General features: G+C 39.1%; 3 protein-coding genes across 3 annotated transcripts in view; all 3 read left to right on the forward strand.

Moving 5' to 3' along the window:
* The first annotated feature begins 1,821 nt into the window (after window positions 1–1,821).
* ASDURF (ASNSD1 upstream open reading frame) lies at window positions 1,822–9,380 on the forward strand. Its single transcript, XM_059928340.1, has 4 exons — window positions 1,822–2,077; window positions 7,371–7,424; window positions 8,558–8,633; window positions 9,294–9,380. Exons 1-4 carry the CDS (start codon window positions 1,988–1,990, stop codon window positions 9,362–9,364), a joined length of 291 nt encoding a protein of 96 aa, XP_059784323.1. The 5' UTR covers window positions 1,822–1,987; the 3' UTR covers window positions 9,365–9,380.
* A 5-nt stretch (window positions 9,381–9,385) lies between these two features.
* Window positions 9,386–14,219, forward strand: ASNSD1 (asparagine synthetase domain containing 1). The gene is made up of 3 exons (XM_059928336.1): window positions 9,386–10,849; window positions 11,145–11,326; window positions 13,916–14,219. Exons 1-3 carry the CDS (start codon window positions 9,386–9,388, stop codon window positions 14,199–14,201), a joined length of 1,932 nt encoding a protein of 643 aa, XP_059784319.1. The 3' UTR covers window positions 14,202–14,219.
* The window catches only part of ANKAR (ankyrin and armadillo repeat containing), a 71,616-nt gene continuing 66,498 nt past the window's right edge, over window positions 11,238–16,355 (forward strand). The window contains exon 1 of the mRNA XM_059928341.1: window positions 11,238–11,326. The gene's annotated coding sequence lies outside the window, so the exon portion shown is untranslated. The remainder of the gene's footprint in view (window positions 11,327–16,355) is intronic.

The following is a 16,355-nucleotide window of genomic DNA, read 5'->3' on the forward strand; positions in this document are numbered from 1 at the left end:
TAAACTTGGATTCTTCAAATGTTTCTAAGCTAGTAGTTTTTGTAAGAAGGACTTTTTTGTTTAAGTTTAGCACACTTAAAGCATTAGAAATTCTGGGCTTTTTTTTTTTTTTTTTAATTTGGGGAATTTATGCAAGTGCATATGTACATCTGTAGACCAATCAGAACAAAGTTCCTTTAATTTAAGAGGCATTACAATGGAATTTATTAATACCCTACAGAGTAGGAAAACATTTTACTTTTACTCAGCAAAATATAAAGGCTGTTATAAATTATAGACACAGACACTTAGAAAGCTTATAGCTTCAGCTTTACAACCTCAACCCCAGGTTGAAAGTAAACATAGACAGACAAAAACCAGTTCAGATCTCAAAAAGCTGATCTTCCCAGTGGGCACAACATTCTTAATCCATCTGAGCTCACAAAGGACAAATGAAAAGACTAAAAACCTGGATTCTTTGTCATCTCACTTCTAATAGAGACTAGATAGCCATCATTCAACAGGTATCACCAAATGGTTAGGCCATAAAACCAAATTCTCAATCATTGCTGCCAAAGCAGAATAACTTAGCTATGCATAAATCAGAAACAAAAACAAAATTTTTTTAAAAAATCAGTAAAAAGAAAAAACAGACAGTGGTTAGTTCTATAACTGCTTTGGATTTACTCTAAGAGCCAATAAAAGATATTCCTGGGTTTAAACAACCCATGAGGTACACTTCCTTAGCCATAAAGTTTGGCTCCATCACATGAGTTCACTTGAGCATCTCTGTGGAAACTTGAGATTTCCTACGTTAAAGTATAATTTTCAAAAACAGAAAACCATCTCTCCTGTGCAAATATAAAATGAACATTTGTCAAAGTTTTATTCAACTCATTAATTAATGAGCGAACAAGTAAGATGCTAAAACCAATTCTAAAAGTACATGAGAAAGTAGACATATATTCATTTTAAAAATTAGGGTAGGATTGCAGAGTTAGATGCAAAACTGTTAAATATCTTACAGAACAATAAGTCACAACGTGTGGGGTTATCTGGTGTATCAGATAGAAATTATTGCATATCTGCCAGACAAAAATCTACCTGTTACCCCCCCCCCCCCGCCCCTACAGAATTATAAAATAGCCCAGTCAACATAAAGTCAAGCTCAGCAAAGCTATGAAAGAACACCTTGGTAAATTCTTGCCTATTTCCAAGTTTTGGATAATTTTTCTCATAGGAGTGCAAATATTGCATGGGACATACTTACACTAAAATTTTATTCATTTACCTGCAATTCATTTTTACCTGGGAACCCTGTATTTATCTTTTAACCTTAATAACAAGTTAACAAAAACTTTACCTAGTCTGCACAGTTCCATTGCCACACACAGTTCCATTGCCAACAACGTATCTCTTAAATTTGTGCCTGGCTTCATATTCTTGCCTAGATAATAAATATTAAGCGGTATTTCTACAGCGCTTCTATTCTTTATATTTACCACTGGGGGGCGCATATAACTCACAGTCTACCGGATGCCACGTGGTGACGAGCGTTTTAACACCCCATCCACTAGGGGACCGTTCAGGAACCTCTCAGATTTCACAACCAGGCTCTGCTCACGTGCTCACTAATCATTTGTGCGCACGCGTGCAACTGCTCCCAGGCCCGATCCGGACTGCGCAGGCGTACGAGAGAGTGGGCGCGTAGGCGTAAGAGAGTGAGCGCGCAGGCGTAAGAGGGACAGTGAGCGCGCAGGCGTAAGAGAATGAGCGCGCAGGCGTAAGAGAGTGTGAGCGCGCAGGCGTAAGAGAGTGAGCGCGCAGGCGTAAGAGAGTGAGCGCGCAGGCGTAAGAGTGAGTGCGCAGACGCCATTGGTAGGACTCACGGAAAAGGGAAAGGGAGGGGATGGAGCCCCTGGGAGCTCAGACGTGCTGGGGCTGTGGACTGGGAGCCGCTAGAACGTTCTCAGGGCTGCACATCCTGCATATTTGAGGCTCCGTGGAGATGCCCAGCCGAGGTGCGCGACCCGAGGACGGCTCCGGGCTGGTCCCTACCGACAACTCGACCCAGCACAAGGAAGATCTCAGCAACAAGGTGAGTGTGGGACGAGTTGACAAGGCCCCCAGGCTCGGGACGGGGCGCCGCTCGCCCCCCACACGGCGGCCGAGTGGTCCGGTCTCAGTTTTGTCCCGCTGCTTTGACAGCTACAGTTAAAGGGAGACCTTGAAACTTGCCCCAATATTAGACCCAGATGGCAGTAGGGCGGGGGTTTAGTTGTTTTGTTTTTCAAATTGTGAATTTTTTAAAGTTTTATTTTTAAAATTATCGTACAGTAAAATTTGACCCTTTTTTCTTTTCTCTAAATTTAACACATGTGTAAATTTGTGTGACCACCACCGCAATTGGGATACAGAACAGTTCCATGACCCCAAAAGACTCCCTTTATAGCTGTGCTCTCCCCAACCCAGAACCTCGGGCAACCCCTGATTTGCTTTGCATCACGACAGTTTTATCCTTTCCAGAACATCATGTAGATGAAATCATAGCGCATGCGTCTCTTACTCAGCACGTCTTTGAGATTCATAGTTGCTTTTTTTCTTTAAAAACAAAAAACAGAACAGGTACAAAGTTTATTATTAGAGACATAGCACAACAACAAGTGGGAGAGCACACAGAGAATAGATAACATAGAGGCAAGGCAGAGATGCACACCCGGAGAGCAATGAGGAGGAGTGCAGTAAAGAGGTGGTGAAGTCGTTTATATAGGGCAGTTCTTCCAGGTCTTTGTTTACCTTTGGCCCATTATCTGGTTTCTTTTTCCACACCTGACCTGCCCTAGGATCCTCCCCAACATGCGTGCACAACTTTTTTCCAACATGGATTACAGCCCAGAGGCCTGTGGGACGGCCATCACATATTATGGGGTGGTGCCCCCTCCTTTTGGACCCCCAAGGAGCCTTTCTGCGCATGTGCAATGTTTCCCTTGCCCCAAGGATGGGAAATGTATGACCTCTTGATCTTTTCACAGGGTTTAGTCCCACTCTGTTCCTGCCATAAAAATGTCCAATGTCCGGTTATTTACTCTATTTCTGTTGCTGGTTTTTATATCGAGGTGCAGATCTCGAAATATAGACAAGAGTCCGGTCATAAATATGTAGTCCTGGAGCCCGTTTGTCTCTTGCTTCAGGAAATGTAAACAGGGAGCTGGTAATGAATGTCCGGCCTGGAGCCCATCTTCTTCTCACCCCAGGAAGTGTGAACAGGAGGCCAGTTGTAAATGTCTAGCCTGGAGCCCATCTATCTCCTGCCTCAAATCCCCGCTGAGAGATGTGAACCCCAATAAATCTTTATTGGGAAGATGAAGGGCAAAGGTCTGTCTTCTGCAGCTTCTAAATGCTGGCATGGGGCTCGTAGACCCTACCTAGTTGGGATCACAGAGCTCTCGTCTTGTCTCATTAAGGGGCCCAGGGTGACTTCTGTTGTTATTCCAAGGAGTGGCTGGAATCTGCATCACCTCATCTTGTCTGGGAAACCGTTGTGTCCTTAGAAAGAACAGACTAGATAAGTTGATTAACAAAAGGCAGGGGCCAAAGATCAGTAGAAGAATTGTTGTAACCAGGGGCCCAAGCAGGAGTAAGAACCAGGTTACATTTGGCCGCATTACTTTAACTGTAGTCCAGATAGTGTCAGCGCTTGGGTTACCCTGTCCAAAGGAATGAAGCCATTGAGCACGGTCATATAATTTTTTGATGTCTTTTTCTACTAATCCAGTGTTATTGAAGTAGGTGTGACAGACCTAGTTAGGAGTAGTTGGAGGAGTGACAACCTGAACGTTAATAGACAAAATAGATCTCATTTCTTTTCAGGAGATAAAGCCTGAAACCCAGTCTGGACCTGACGCTTTGGGGTGACTTGTAGCCAGGTAGCCAGTTGTCTAGTTTCATTTAAGTAGGTTTTAACTTTTAATGTGGTATTAACACATAGATAACAGGTGTTATTGGTCTGAAAATTTTCTCCTTAATAGCCAAAGCAGATGTTACCATTAATGTTAGTGTTTTCCTAGGTATGAGAAGATGTAAGAATTTGGGCTCATAAAATCTTTTTCTGAAAATATCTGACTATCTGAAGGGCTGTCCTACCAGTTTTTCCCAGAGCACAGAGTGCCCCATTTCTTTTTCTTTTTTAAAAATATTTATTTATTTATTTATTTATTTATTTTTGGCTGTGTTGGGTCTTTGTTGCTGCGCGCGGGCTTTCTCTAGTTGCGGCGAGTGGGGGCTCTTTGTTGCGGTGCACAGGCTTCTCACTGCAGTGGCTTCTCTTGTTGCGGAGCACGGGCTCTAGGCTCCCGGGCTTTGGTAGTTGCAGCACGCAGGCTCAGTAGTTGTGGCTCGTGGGCTGTAGAGCGCAGGCTCAGTAGTTGTGGCGCACGGGCTTAGTTGCTCTGCGGCATGTGGGATCTTCCCAGACCAGGGGTTGAACCCATGTCCCCTGCATTGGCAGGTGGATTCTTAACCACTGCGCCACCAGGGAAGTCCCCCAGAGTGCCTCATTTCTGATCTCCACCCTGAACTCCTTTCAGGGGGTGTTGAAGGTCAGCAACTACAGTGGCCATGATTTAGTCCTTGTAGAGGTAGATGGCAGGTGTCAGTTAGCAGTCGGCAGGGCCCCTTCATGTACATAAGTTTAACCATGGTTTGGGGGGCATTTCATGACCATTTCGTCCCATGGTGCTAGGAATGCTCATTCCCGGGTCTGGCAAAGATTTCGTTGACAGGCCACTCAATGTGGTGTTACTGGACTAGGCCCTGTTAACAGTAGCCAAAAACCTCTGGACCACCTGTCTTACTAATCCCTTATGGTCCAGGTAAATATTCCCTCTTGTTGCTTCTTCCCATATTTAGAGTTACACTATTACAATCATTGATCTCATATGGAACTATGTATCATCATTTTATCAGAGGCTCAGTCACACATTTGGTAATGTAATTAGCAGCAATTTTGTAAAACAGGCAATATAGAAAACAATATAGCTAGCAGTACTAGTAAGGTCATAAGTAAGAATTTAAGTCAAGAACTTCCATTAGGTGTTGCCCAGTATATACCCAGGTTATCTGACTTAGTCTGTTCTGTACCAATCCTTATCTTTCTGGGAAATTATACATTGGCATTGTTCGTAAGGCATTTGCCCCAATTTTTTAGTGTAACTAGACTGATTATCCTTAGTATGATTTAATTGTCCCCAGCGTAGAGGAGCTGATAATGCTGCTGGGAACCTAAGAGTTTCCAATCTCAGGAGGGAGCGGGTAGAGAGAAAGATAAATGTTTTAATTTTACCCACAGGTGTAAATTACCAAATTGTTGTAAACCATAAATAACTTGAGGAGAAGAGCTTCTTTATCTCTTTTAACTCCCAGGTTTCGGCACCATCTGATCTCGGAGAGGCAGCAGTTAGTGATGGCATGAAGCAAGATCTTAATTCCCTGCCCAGGAATTGAACCTGGGGAGCCTGGATGAAAACCAGGAATCCTGGCCACCACAATCCCTGGCTCTTGCCCCCAGTGAAAAATGCGTTTCTCACGGAGGCAAAACTGTAAAAATAGGTACAAAGTTTATTATTAGAGACATAGTACAACAAGTGGGAGAGCACACAGAGAAAGTTTGTTTAGTTAAGATAGAAGCAAGGCAGCGATGCCCACCCAGAGAGAAAGGGTGTGGGCGTCCTCCCTAATGAGGAGGAGCCTGGTTTGGTTTTTTTCTGGAGCCTGCTTTGGTTTTTTTCTGTGTGCTCTTTTAATACTTTTAGAAATACCACTCACCTTAGATCTGCTGCCTGTATTCTCTGTCTCAGAAAATGTCACCACCATCCATCCAGTTGTCCATGCCAGTAACGTGGGAGCCAACCTTTATGTACATCAGGAAGTCCTATCAGTTTTATTTTTGAGGCCCATATGAAATATGTCCCTTTATCACCGTGTACACTCTTAACCATCCTAAACCAGCCACTTTCATCTACCGTAGGGAATCCTGCAAAGGTTTCCTAACTGGCCTCTCCTCATCCATTGTTACCTTCTTCCAGTATGTCCTTCACTTTGGCCAGAGCTACGTTCCTGAAACAGGTATCTGATTATCACTCTTCTGCCCCTCCCCCCCCCCCAAAGGGAGCCAGTATAATATAAATCTTAACTGCCATAAGCAGGAGAAAAAAAAAAAAAAAAAACACCTTTAAAAATAAATTTGAGATGAGGATGGTTATAGCCTTTGAGGTAATAGATGTCCTAGATAATACTTTGGTTCTGTCCCAAACTGACAGTGGCATCTTGGGCAAGTCTCTAATCCCTCTATCACAGTTTCCTTGTCTGAAGTACTAAAGTATACCTGCCATTCCTAAAATGAATGGGAAAGTGCTGTTCAAACGTAAGCTTCAAGGGGGTTGTACAAATTCAATCTTGGAATTCAACTCATTCTCTAGTCAGTTACTACAGTGACCGTCAGCTGGAGAGCAGGAGGGTACACATCTGTGAGGAATGAATTTTCAAACCACACACAGCCCATTCTGATTACTACCATAGCATGCCACTTATACTGATGTATGACAGATCCTTGAGGCTTCCCAGGTAGGCCAAAATTATAAAATATGCTTTTAGAGGCTCTAGTGATACTATGTAATCAGTCATGTTCACAATATAGCTACCATTACTGAAAAGAGTTAAAAGAAACTTAGTTTCCACTTAGTTGAGCCCTCTTCTACTAATACAAAGTGAGACCTAGTTGACAGTGCCAGCCCTGTGCTAACCTTTGAGATGTAAAGCAAAGATGGAAAGTGTTGGGTCGTACTACCCCAGGTAGGGCACTTACTGCTACTTGCTTCCTCTGAATGTCTGGCTGTACCATTTAGTACATAAATCATGAAAAGCATGGGAATGGGGTGGGGGAGTAACCCACTCTTCATTCCATTTGGTTTTGTTTTTTTTTTAAAGCTAAAATATAATTTAAAAGAAATCATTGAAAACTTGGTATTACTTTTGGGTTTTGGTGCATACTGTCTTTTTTTTTTTTTTTTTTTTTTTTTGGTACATTCTCTATTTTAAATAAAAGATGTAAATCTTACTTAGTAACTATGGCTCTTGCCTGAATATGAATGCTGGTTACCAGCACCCTGTGTTGGCTCAGTGAGCCGTCTAACACTTTGTAAGTCTAATCACTGTTTCTTCCCTCAGCTTTCCCCCACCTGCACTTCCACACAGCTGCTGTTGAAAAGAATCTATATATTCACAGACTGCCCATTTGGACAATCAATACTTATCCCATGTCTTTAATTTTAAAGGGCCCTCGTTGAGCATACTTTGATAACCTCTGATTTAAGAATGTTTTCTTATTTTAATAGATCAAAGAACAAAAAATTGTTGTGGATGAACTTTCTAACCTGAAGAAGAACAGGGTGAGTTATTAGAGTTTTTCCGAACAGTATGTGGGAGGGTTTGATTATATCTTATTAACTATATACAAAAGTTATAAGAACTACATGTAAGATTTATATTATATTAAAATTTACAAGGTTTCAGCATCTTTTTAGTTAAATTGCAAAAGTGAAGTGTCCATGATTTTTTAATATATATCATATATAGATATCTACATATTAACCATAGCTGTTGATAATCTTTCCCCCATCATATGCAATTGATATTACCTTTGAACCAAATGATACTAATTGTACTATGTTATCTTGGAGCCATAGTCACTAATGGTATTTATTTTATACTTGAATTGGTGTTTTCTTTTGAAATAAATGAACTTTAAATCTATTGAGAAGAGTAGAAACTATTCAAGTGAATGTGAATAATTGTTTAAAAAAAAAAAAAAAGATAAATGCTTCCCCTTCCTTCCCCCCCCACCTCAGGTTTTTTTACTCAAAGCTTCCAAATCTTTAACATGGTTATTTAACTCCATTTCCATTAATGTATTCACAAACAAGCAAGCTACTGTTTCATGGGTCGTTATACTGCCAAAACATATATTTTAAAGTTAAATGATTTGAGCCCTTTAAAGCATTGTAGAGATTACTTGATAACTGACATGTTAGACATTTCTGATAAGGGGAATATTAGAAGGTAAGGTACAATTGATACAAACTTTCTAGAGGGCAAATTGGCATAATGTATCAAAGTCTTAAAGCCATGTAACACTTTGATCCAGCTGTTCTATTTATAGGAATTGATACCTAGGAAAGTATCATGAGACTGCACAAAAATTTAGGTACAAAGACATTCATCTCAACATTGATTTATAATGGTGAAAAGTTGGTAATACTTAAATGACCAAATAAACTGAAATATTACTAAAGAAAAATGGTATTATAATATATGCAGAGAAAAAAGAGTTTTACCTCAGTGTTAATGGTAGCAATTTCTAGATAGTTGGATAATGGGTGAGTCCTGTTTGTTTATCTGTATTTGCTAAGGTATTGTTCTGAACATGTTACTGAAGTTCAAGAATAAGCAATAATAGGGTTCAGAGTTTTGACATCTACTTTTTGGAATAAATCATGATATTAGCCTAAATTATGTTTTGCAGAAAGTATATAGGCAGCAACAGAACAGCGACATATTCTTTCTTGCAGACCGAACAGAAATGCTTTCTGAAAGCAAAAGTAAGTTTTTTTTGATACATTATATAGAAACACACAGAAATTCTTTTGTGGGCTTTCTGTAGAAATTCATGATGGTGCCTAAATTATACTGTCTACATCTGAATGTTTACACATATATCTGTCTACATCTGAATGTTTAAACATATACCTAAAGATGGGATGGTGGTATACCTGTTAATAAAATTAATGCAATGGTTTGGTTTTTTTCAAGTTAGCCTTTCAAGGATGAGTCAACAGTAAAAATAAAATCAAATTAAAAAAATATAAGATGTGTTAGGAAGCGATAATAATTAACGTAAGCTTTAGAGTTTTAGACAGATCTAGGTATGAAATAGTGTTCTACCACTTTCTACCTTTGTGGTTTTGAGTGAATCACGTTGAGCCTCCAAAGTCTTACGGAATTTAAATAAAATGATATGTATATTTAATGTGCATAGCCCCATGCCTGGGTCAAAGTAAACATTTAACAAACAGAAACGAGTTCCCTAAGTACTAAACATTCTTCATTAGAAGCCTGTTGTAAATTATTATTCAAACTAACATAGTACATATACTCATATGTTTTGATCTTGGAAAATAACCTGTTTTGCCCTTTGAATTACTAGGTAAAGGTTCAAGAATTTTTATTTCACTTAGTATGTCTTCTCCCTTCCCCCACAGATATATTGGATGAGCTGAGGAAAGAATACCAAGAAATAGAAAACTCAGAGAAGACCAAAATCAAGAAATAGTCAACTTGATTTTACATAGCAATGTGTGGCATTTGTTGTGCAGTAAGCTTTTCTGTTGAGCATTTCAACAAAGATTTGAAAGAGGATTTACTGTGTAATCTTAAACGGCGGGGACCCAATAGTAGTAAACAGTTGTTAAAGTCTAATATTAACTACCAGTGTTTATTTTCTGGTCATGTCCTTCACTTAAGAGGTGTGTTGACTGCCCAGCCTGTGGAAGATGAAAGAGGCAATGTATTCCTGTGGAATGGAGAAGTCTTTAGCGGAATAAAGGTTGAAGCTGAAGAGAATGATACGCAAATAATGTTTAATTATCTTTCCTCTTGTAAGAATGAATCTGATATTTTGTCACTCTTCTCAAAAGTCCAAGGTCCTTGGTCTTTTATATATTATCAAGCATCTAGTCATTCTTTGTGGTTTGGTAGGGATTTTTTTGGTCGTCGTAGCTTGCTTTGGCATTTTAGTAGTTTGGGCAAGAGTTTCTGCCTCTCTTCAGTTGGCGCCCAAACGTCTGGAGTGCCCAATCAGTGGCAAGAAGTTCCAGCATCTGGAATTTTCAGAATTGATCTAAAGTCTACTTCCATTTCCAAATCTGTTGTTTTAAAATTGTATCCTTGGAAATATAACTCTAGGGAGGATGTTATCAAAGAATGTGTTAATAGCCTAACTCAAATTTCAGCAGATTTGCCAACATTTGTATCAGTGGCAGCAAATGAAGCCAAACTGTATCTCAAAGAACCTGTTGTCCCTTTAAATATGATTTTGCCACAAGCCGCATTTGAGATCCATTGCAGTAGCATTTCCAGCGTCCCACCGTCAAGAGAGACCCTTCAGGTCTTTCTTACTGATGGACACATGAAGGAAGTAGTTCAGCAGTTCATTGATGTCCTGAGTATCGCAGTCAAGAGACGTGTCTTGTGTTTACCTAGGGATGAAAACCTGACACAAAGTGAAGTTTTGAAAACTAGTAATAGGAAAGCAAATGTTGCAATCCTGTTTTCTGGGGGAATTGATTCCATGGTTATCGCAGCGCTTGCTGACCGTCATATTCCTTTAGATGAACCAGTTGATCTTCTTAATGTGGCTTTCATGACTAAGGAAAAGACTATACCAGCTGGTTTTAACAAAAAAGGGAGAAAAGAGAAAAATAATTGTGAAAAACCCCCTGAAGAATCCTCTAAAAATGTCACTGCTGCTGCTGCTGCTATTGCTGGTGAACAATTCAACGTACCAGATCGAATCACAGGAAGAGCAGGGCTAAAGGAACTACAAGCTGCCAACCCTTCCCGGATTTGGAATTTTGTTGAAATTAACGTTTCTCTGGAAGAACTGCAAAGATTAAGACGAACTCGAATATCCCACTTAATTCAGCCCTTGGATACCGTGTTGGATGACAGCATTGGCTGTGCAGTCTGGTTTGCTTCTGGAGGAGTTGGTTGGTTAGTGACCCAAGATGAAGCAAAACCATATCAGAGTAGTGCAAAGGTATGACACGGTATTTCTACTCAGGATTTCTGAGACCTAACTTTGACCCTTAAAGCTTTTAGCATTTAAGTTGCAAGAATATAGCGTATTTCAGTTGCATTTAAACTACAACACAAAGTATATGACTTTGTAAAAACTGGGCCTATTTTACTATTTTATGACTTTGCCTTATGGCTTTTCTCTGAAAATGTTATCTTTGGGGTTATCATTTTTTAAGCTTGACTTTTATCTTAGTTATTTTCCTTACTGTATAGTAGATAACATTTTTTATATGGATTTCTTTAAACCTTTATAGGTAGTTCTTACTGGAATTGGTGCAGATGAGCAGCTCGCAGGTTATTCTCGTCATCGTGTCCGCTTCCAGACACACGGGCTGGAAGGACTGAATAAGGAAATCGAGATGGAACTGGGTCGAATTTCTTCTAGAAATCTTGGTCGTGATGACAGAGTTATTGGTGATCATGGAAAAGAAGCAAGGTAATTCCTATCATCTATCTGAGGGTTTTGGGGTAATCTTGTAAAGACAATAGACTGTAAAAGATTTTTAGGTTCCTTTTTCTTTGGAGACTTGTTCAGATGAATAACAGTAGCAGCAACATCTTGGCTTTATATTACAAACACAGTCGGTCAGAAGCAAAGCTGGAGAAGAGCCAGAGGAACAGTTTTTCCAGAACTCATTCTCCAAGAAATGGCTTTTCAGTGATTTTCAAATATGATACAATGCCATGATTGCTTTTAAGACTACAGTGAAAGACCGTAAAACTTGAGGTAGTGAAATACTGAGAAGAAGGTGTTTAAGGGGCTTTGTTTTGTTTCAGATGTTTGCTTTCCTCCCAATAAGGGCATAGTCCTACTCCCAAGCTTTCTCCTCCAATGTTACAGAGCCTGACTTTGTCTCTACAGACATTTCTGTATGTACAGGCATACCTGGAGATATTGCAGATTCAGTTCCAGACCACCGCAAAAAAGCGAGTCATGTGAATTTTTTGGTTTCCCAGTGCATACAAAAGCTATGTTCATACTGTACTGTAGTCTATTAAGTATGCAGAAACATTATGTCTAAAAAAAAAATGTATATACCTTAATTTAAAAATACAGAACAAAAAGCAATCACAAGGTAACATCAGAGATCACTGATCACATATCACCATAACAAATATAATAGTGAAAATTTTGAAATATTGCGAGCATTTCTAAAATGTAACACAGAAACGTGAAATGAGCAAATACTGTTGGAAAAATGGCACCACCGATAGACTTTGCTTATTGCAGGGTTGCCACAAACTTTCAGTTTGTAAAAAAAAAATAAATAAATAACACAGTATCTATGAAGCACAATAAAACAAGGTATGCCTGTATAGATCCATACTGATTTAAATGGTGGTTCTGGTACTGGATTCCCCTCTGTCATATGTTGTTTGAACACAGTTTAGTCATATGTTGCAGATTATCTGAAAGTTTCAGAGATCAAGACACTTTCATGTATATATTCTTTTTTAATCTTAGGGGTTTGTGTTTACCTACAACATATTTCTGATGATAGTAAAGTGCTTGAATACAACTTTTTAAAGCATTAAGGATAAAAGAAGATGTTTCATTTAATTATAAAAAGCAGAAATTTGTTCAAGTAGGTTAATTTATTAAGTGATGGTTTTATTCAAGGGTATGAGCATGCAAGAACAAGGAGTCCAAATAAGCTTCCTGGGAATTGGAGCATCATAATACACGAACTCTGAGACTTCATTGTTTCTTGTCTCTACCTTGTCATTCCTGTGTTGCCAGTTCTGACATGTAAAATTATCATAATTTTCAAAATTTCATTATAAAGAAATAAGTACTGCCACAATACAAAGTGTGTAAAATGTTTTCCTTTTGAAGGGTATATGTGTATGAGAGAGAGAAAGAGAAATTCAGTCCGTTATTTCAGCTAGGTCAGAGAAAAGGGAATTTATTTTATTCAGGAAAAGCAGTTAATTCTAAAGATCCCCGGGACTTCCCTGGCGGTCCAGTGGTTTCAGACTCCGTGCTTCCACTGCAGGAGGTGTGGGTTTGATCCCTGGTTGGGGAACTAAGATCCTATATGCCGCATGGTGCAGCCAAAAAAAAAAAAAGACCCCCCCCCCCCGCCCCCATGACATCGTTGGGTAAAAATGGATGTGAAGGATGTTTAAAACAGCAAATCAGAATTGTAATTTAACAAATACCATTATAGTGGCTAGATTTAAACCTACTTATTATGGATTTTGGCATACATATTATCCGTAATCTATTAGCTTCTCTTATTTAAATTTGCTTTCACAATTAATTCATTTTTATAAAATATTTTGTATAACAAATGCCTTTACCCTTTCTGATCTCTCTACTTCAGTTAGAATGAAATGTAATGAAATAGAAACACTAGTGTAATTGTATTGCATTTTGAGGAATTGGGAAGGAAGGGGGTAGGATTAGAGTATTTTAAACAAAAGAAAGAACAGAATTTGCTAGAAAATTAGGAAAGCCAAAAGAGCAGAAAGTTTTTTTTTTTAATCTAATATTTTGTCCTGTTACAACAATTTGTTACCATTTAAGCAGTTTAAATGTAATTACAATTTTGATACCATAACGTTTTGCCATAAGTAAATGTTTCACAAGTTCAGGAGAGTAGAGCCCTTCTATATTGGTTTCGTATCCCTAAAGTTCAATATCTTTAGATAGTAAAGAGCAGACACAGGTTGAATAATTAACTCAAGACCGTGCTTATTTTCAAGGCATCTCCAAAGATATCTTGTGAAACAATTTGAAATTATTTCTTGACATCATAGGCTTAATTTATCTATTGAGGGAAAATTTCTTTATATTTTAGCATATGTATTAAAATTAGACAAGTGTTGTGAAATAATTTTTAATGTGATTAAATTTTAGCCATAAAATTGTATAAATAACTAGAATATTTTTAATCTAGAAAAATAGTGCCCTCAAAAATAAATTTATACTGTAAATATTAGCATACTGAAGAAAATACAAAAGAAATAATCACAACAGATTGATTTTTTTCTTTAATAGTAGTTATACTTTTTATTTTAGATTTCCTTTCCTGGATGAAAATGTTGTCTCCTTTCTAAATTCCCTACCGGTTTGGGAAAAGGCAAACTTGACTTTATCCCGTGGAATTGGTGAAAAACTAATTTTGCGTCTTGCGGCAGTGGAACTTGGTCTAACAAACTCTGCTCTTCTGCCGAAACGGGCCATGCAATTTGGATCCAGAATTGCAAAAATGGAAAAGAATAATGAAAAGGCATCTGATAAATGTGGAAGGCTCCAAGTCATTTCCTTAGAAAACCTTTCTATTGAAAAAGAGATTAAAACGTAATATTTCACAGTGTAACAACATTTACTGAATGATGATTTAAAAAAATACTCTGCTGCTTTATTATTGTATAATGTGGCTGTAAAATTCATTACGTGAATTTTTACTTTGTAGCGTAATACAACCAATTTAATCAAATTGATACTCCAGAGAAAGAGATTATACTTGAAAGAACAACCTGGATATTTTAAACTGTGGTATTAACATTGTTTTGAACTCTTACATGGTAATTTCCCACCAGCAGCACTAAAAGAAGGCAGCTTTTATTGACTCTTCATGGTAGCTATATCCAGAAATAACTCAATTTGTTACTGTTGTTATTTAACAGATAAGAGAACTAAGGTTTAGAGAAGCTAAACAATTTGTTTGAGGTTCACACTCCTGAGAGACATGTGGTACATCTCTTTAGGCAGCTCACTGTCCCCCTCTGAGAACTTCTGAAGACTATATTAAATATTCTCCTGTCCCACAGATCTCTAACCTCCCTCTCTTTTCCCCATTCTCAGCTCATGACCTCGGCTTTTCACAGAGAAATCAAAGTCATCCAGCTAAGAACTGCTCAACTTTCCAACACCAAAAGTTCTAACTTACCTGTGTGTGCACTCATCCTTTTCTTCCTTCTTGCCTTTAGAAAGAGAAATATATGCATCCATCCATCAAAAAGGCTGTGCCTCCACCTCTTCTTTGTATCCCAACCCTTCCTGCCTTTCAGGAACCTTACACTAGGCTTTCTAGTATCTTCAGCCTCTTCTCTATATCCTTCGTATAATCATTTAAAATGTTCTAGTCTATACCAATTTAAAATGCACATCCTTGGTCCCACATCTTCCTGTACTTACCATCTCTTGCCTCCCACCCACACTCACCCTTTCCACCTTTTCACCTAGTCACTCAACTTCACTCCAACCTGACATCCACCCACAGTATTCAGTCGTGACCACCATAACGCAAGGTCACATTTGGGATCTATCCCCAGTTAGGGCTGACACCCTTTCTGGATCTGGACATACTTTGATTCTTTTAATTATAGTGGGAAAGAAATTTTAGGAATTTACATACATTGCTTATACTTCAGAAGTGCAAACATGCAGCTCTCTTAAAGAAGGCAGTGACTTTTTGACATCTCTTGATCTGGGAGAGCAATCACAAGTTTATTAATATTCACTACCTCCACAGCAGCTAAGATAGTGACATGGTTGGAATAAGAGAAATTCTGCCTTCAAACAGTGACCAAAACCCTCCCTGTTGCTAAATTCAGGGGAAAGTTTCAGTTCTCATCTCCCTTGACCTAGAGCAGCATCCAGTGAAGTTGGCCATTCTCTTCTCTTGGCTTCTGTGACCAGTCTTGGCTTTCCTCCTGCTCTCCTGACTGCTCGCTTTTGTATTCTTTCCTGCCTCCACCCTCTCCACCTGACCTTTACATATTAAATTTCTCAGGTCTCCATCCTGGGTTCTCAATTATCTGTTCTCTCCCGTGGTGATTTCAGCCACTCCCCTGGCTTCATTTACCCTAAGCCTGCCAGAATGTATACATCTAACCCAAGCTGCCATTTTTAGCTAAGACCTGTATATCTAAGGCACATCTGACATCTCTACTTGGTTCTCTCACAGGTACAACTGAACTCTTAATCTTGCCCTGATCCCCCATAGCTCCTGACAGAAATTTAGGTGTCACCTAGATGACCACCTTCTTTTTAAACTCTGCCACTATTCGATCTGTTCCCAGTAGGCCATCTCATTATTTCTCAAACCCATCCACAGCCCTCCATCACGATCACCACCACCACTCAAGCCTGCATCTGCCCTCTACTGCCATCAATCTAGCGTAAACTCTTAGAATAAGGTTCAAAATCTTTAACTCAGCAGCCTTCATAGTCTGGCCCTCACCTACCTCCTCATCCTATTTTTGTGCCCACATCTCTCTAGTTCTCTATGCAGTTTTGTTCAGTTTCTCAAAAATTTCAACTTTCTCCTCAGCTCAGTTCTTCATCACCTGTTGTTCCCTGTGCCTGGAAAGCTACTTCTCCAGCCCTCTGCTTGGATAGCTCTTTCTCATCTATCAGGCTCAGCTTGAAAGATCACTTCCTCAGGACAGCCTTTCCCATGAAGCCTAGCTTTCCTTCACGTGCTGTCATTACCTTACATTATGGTACTGTT

The sequence above is a fragment of the Balaenoptera ricei genome, chromosome 7, assembly GCF_028023285.1.
Source record: "Balaenoptera ricei isolate mBalRic1 chromosome 7, mBalRic1.hap2, whole genome shotgun sequence".
Taxonomy (NCBI): domain Eukaryota; kingdom Metazoa; phylum Chordata; class Mammalia; order Artiodactyla; family Balaenopteridae; genus Balaenoptera; species Balaenoptera ricei.

Coding starts and splice junctions, on each gene's coding strand:
- ASDURF (XM_059928340.1), top strand. CDS start 1,988: ATGCCCAGCCGAGGTGCGCGACCCGAGGACGGCTCCGGGCTGGTCCCT. Junction 2,078..7,370: donor AGGAAGATCTCAGCAACAAG/GTGAGTGTGGGA, acceptor TTATTTTAATAG/ATCAAAGAACAAAAAATTGT. Junction 8,634..9,293: donor AATGCTTTCTGAAAGCAAAA/GTAAGTTTTTTT, acceptor CTTCCCCCACAG/ATATATTGGATGAGCTGAGG.
- ASNSD1 (XM_059928336.1), top strand. CDS start 9,386: ATGTGTGGCATTTGTTGTGCAGTAAGCTTTTCTGTTGAGCATTTCAAC. Junction 10,850..11,144: donor CATATCAGAGTAGTGCAAAG/GTATGACACGGT, acceptor AAACCTTTATAG/GTAGTTCTTACTGGAATTGG. Junction 11,327..13,915: donor GATCATGGAAAAGAAGCAAG/GTAATTCCTATC, acceptor TTTTTATTTTAG/ATTTCCTTTCCTGGATGAAA.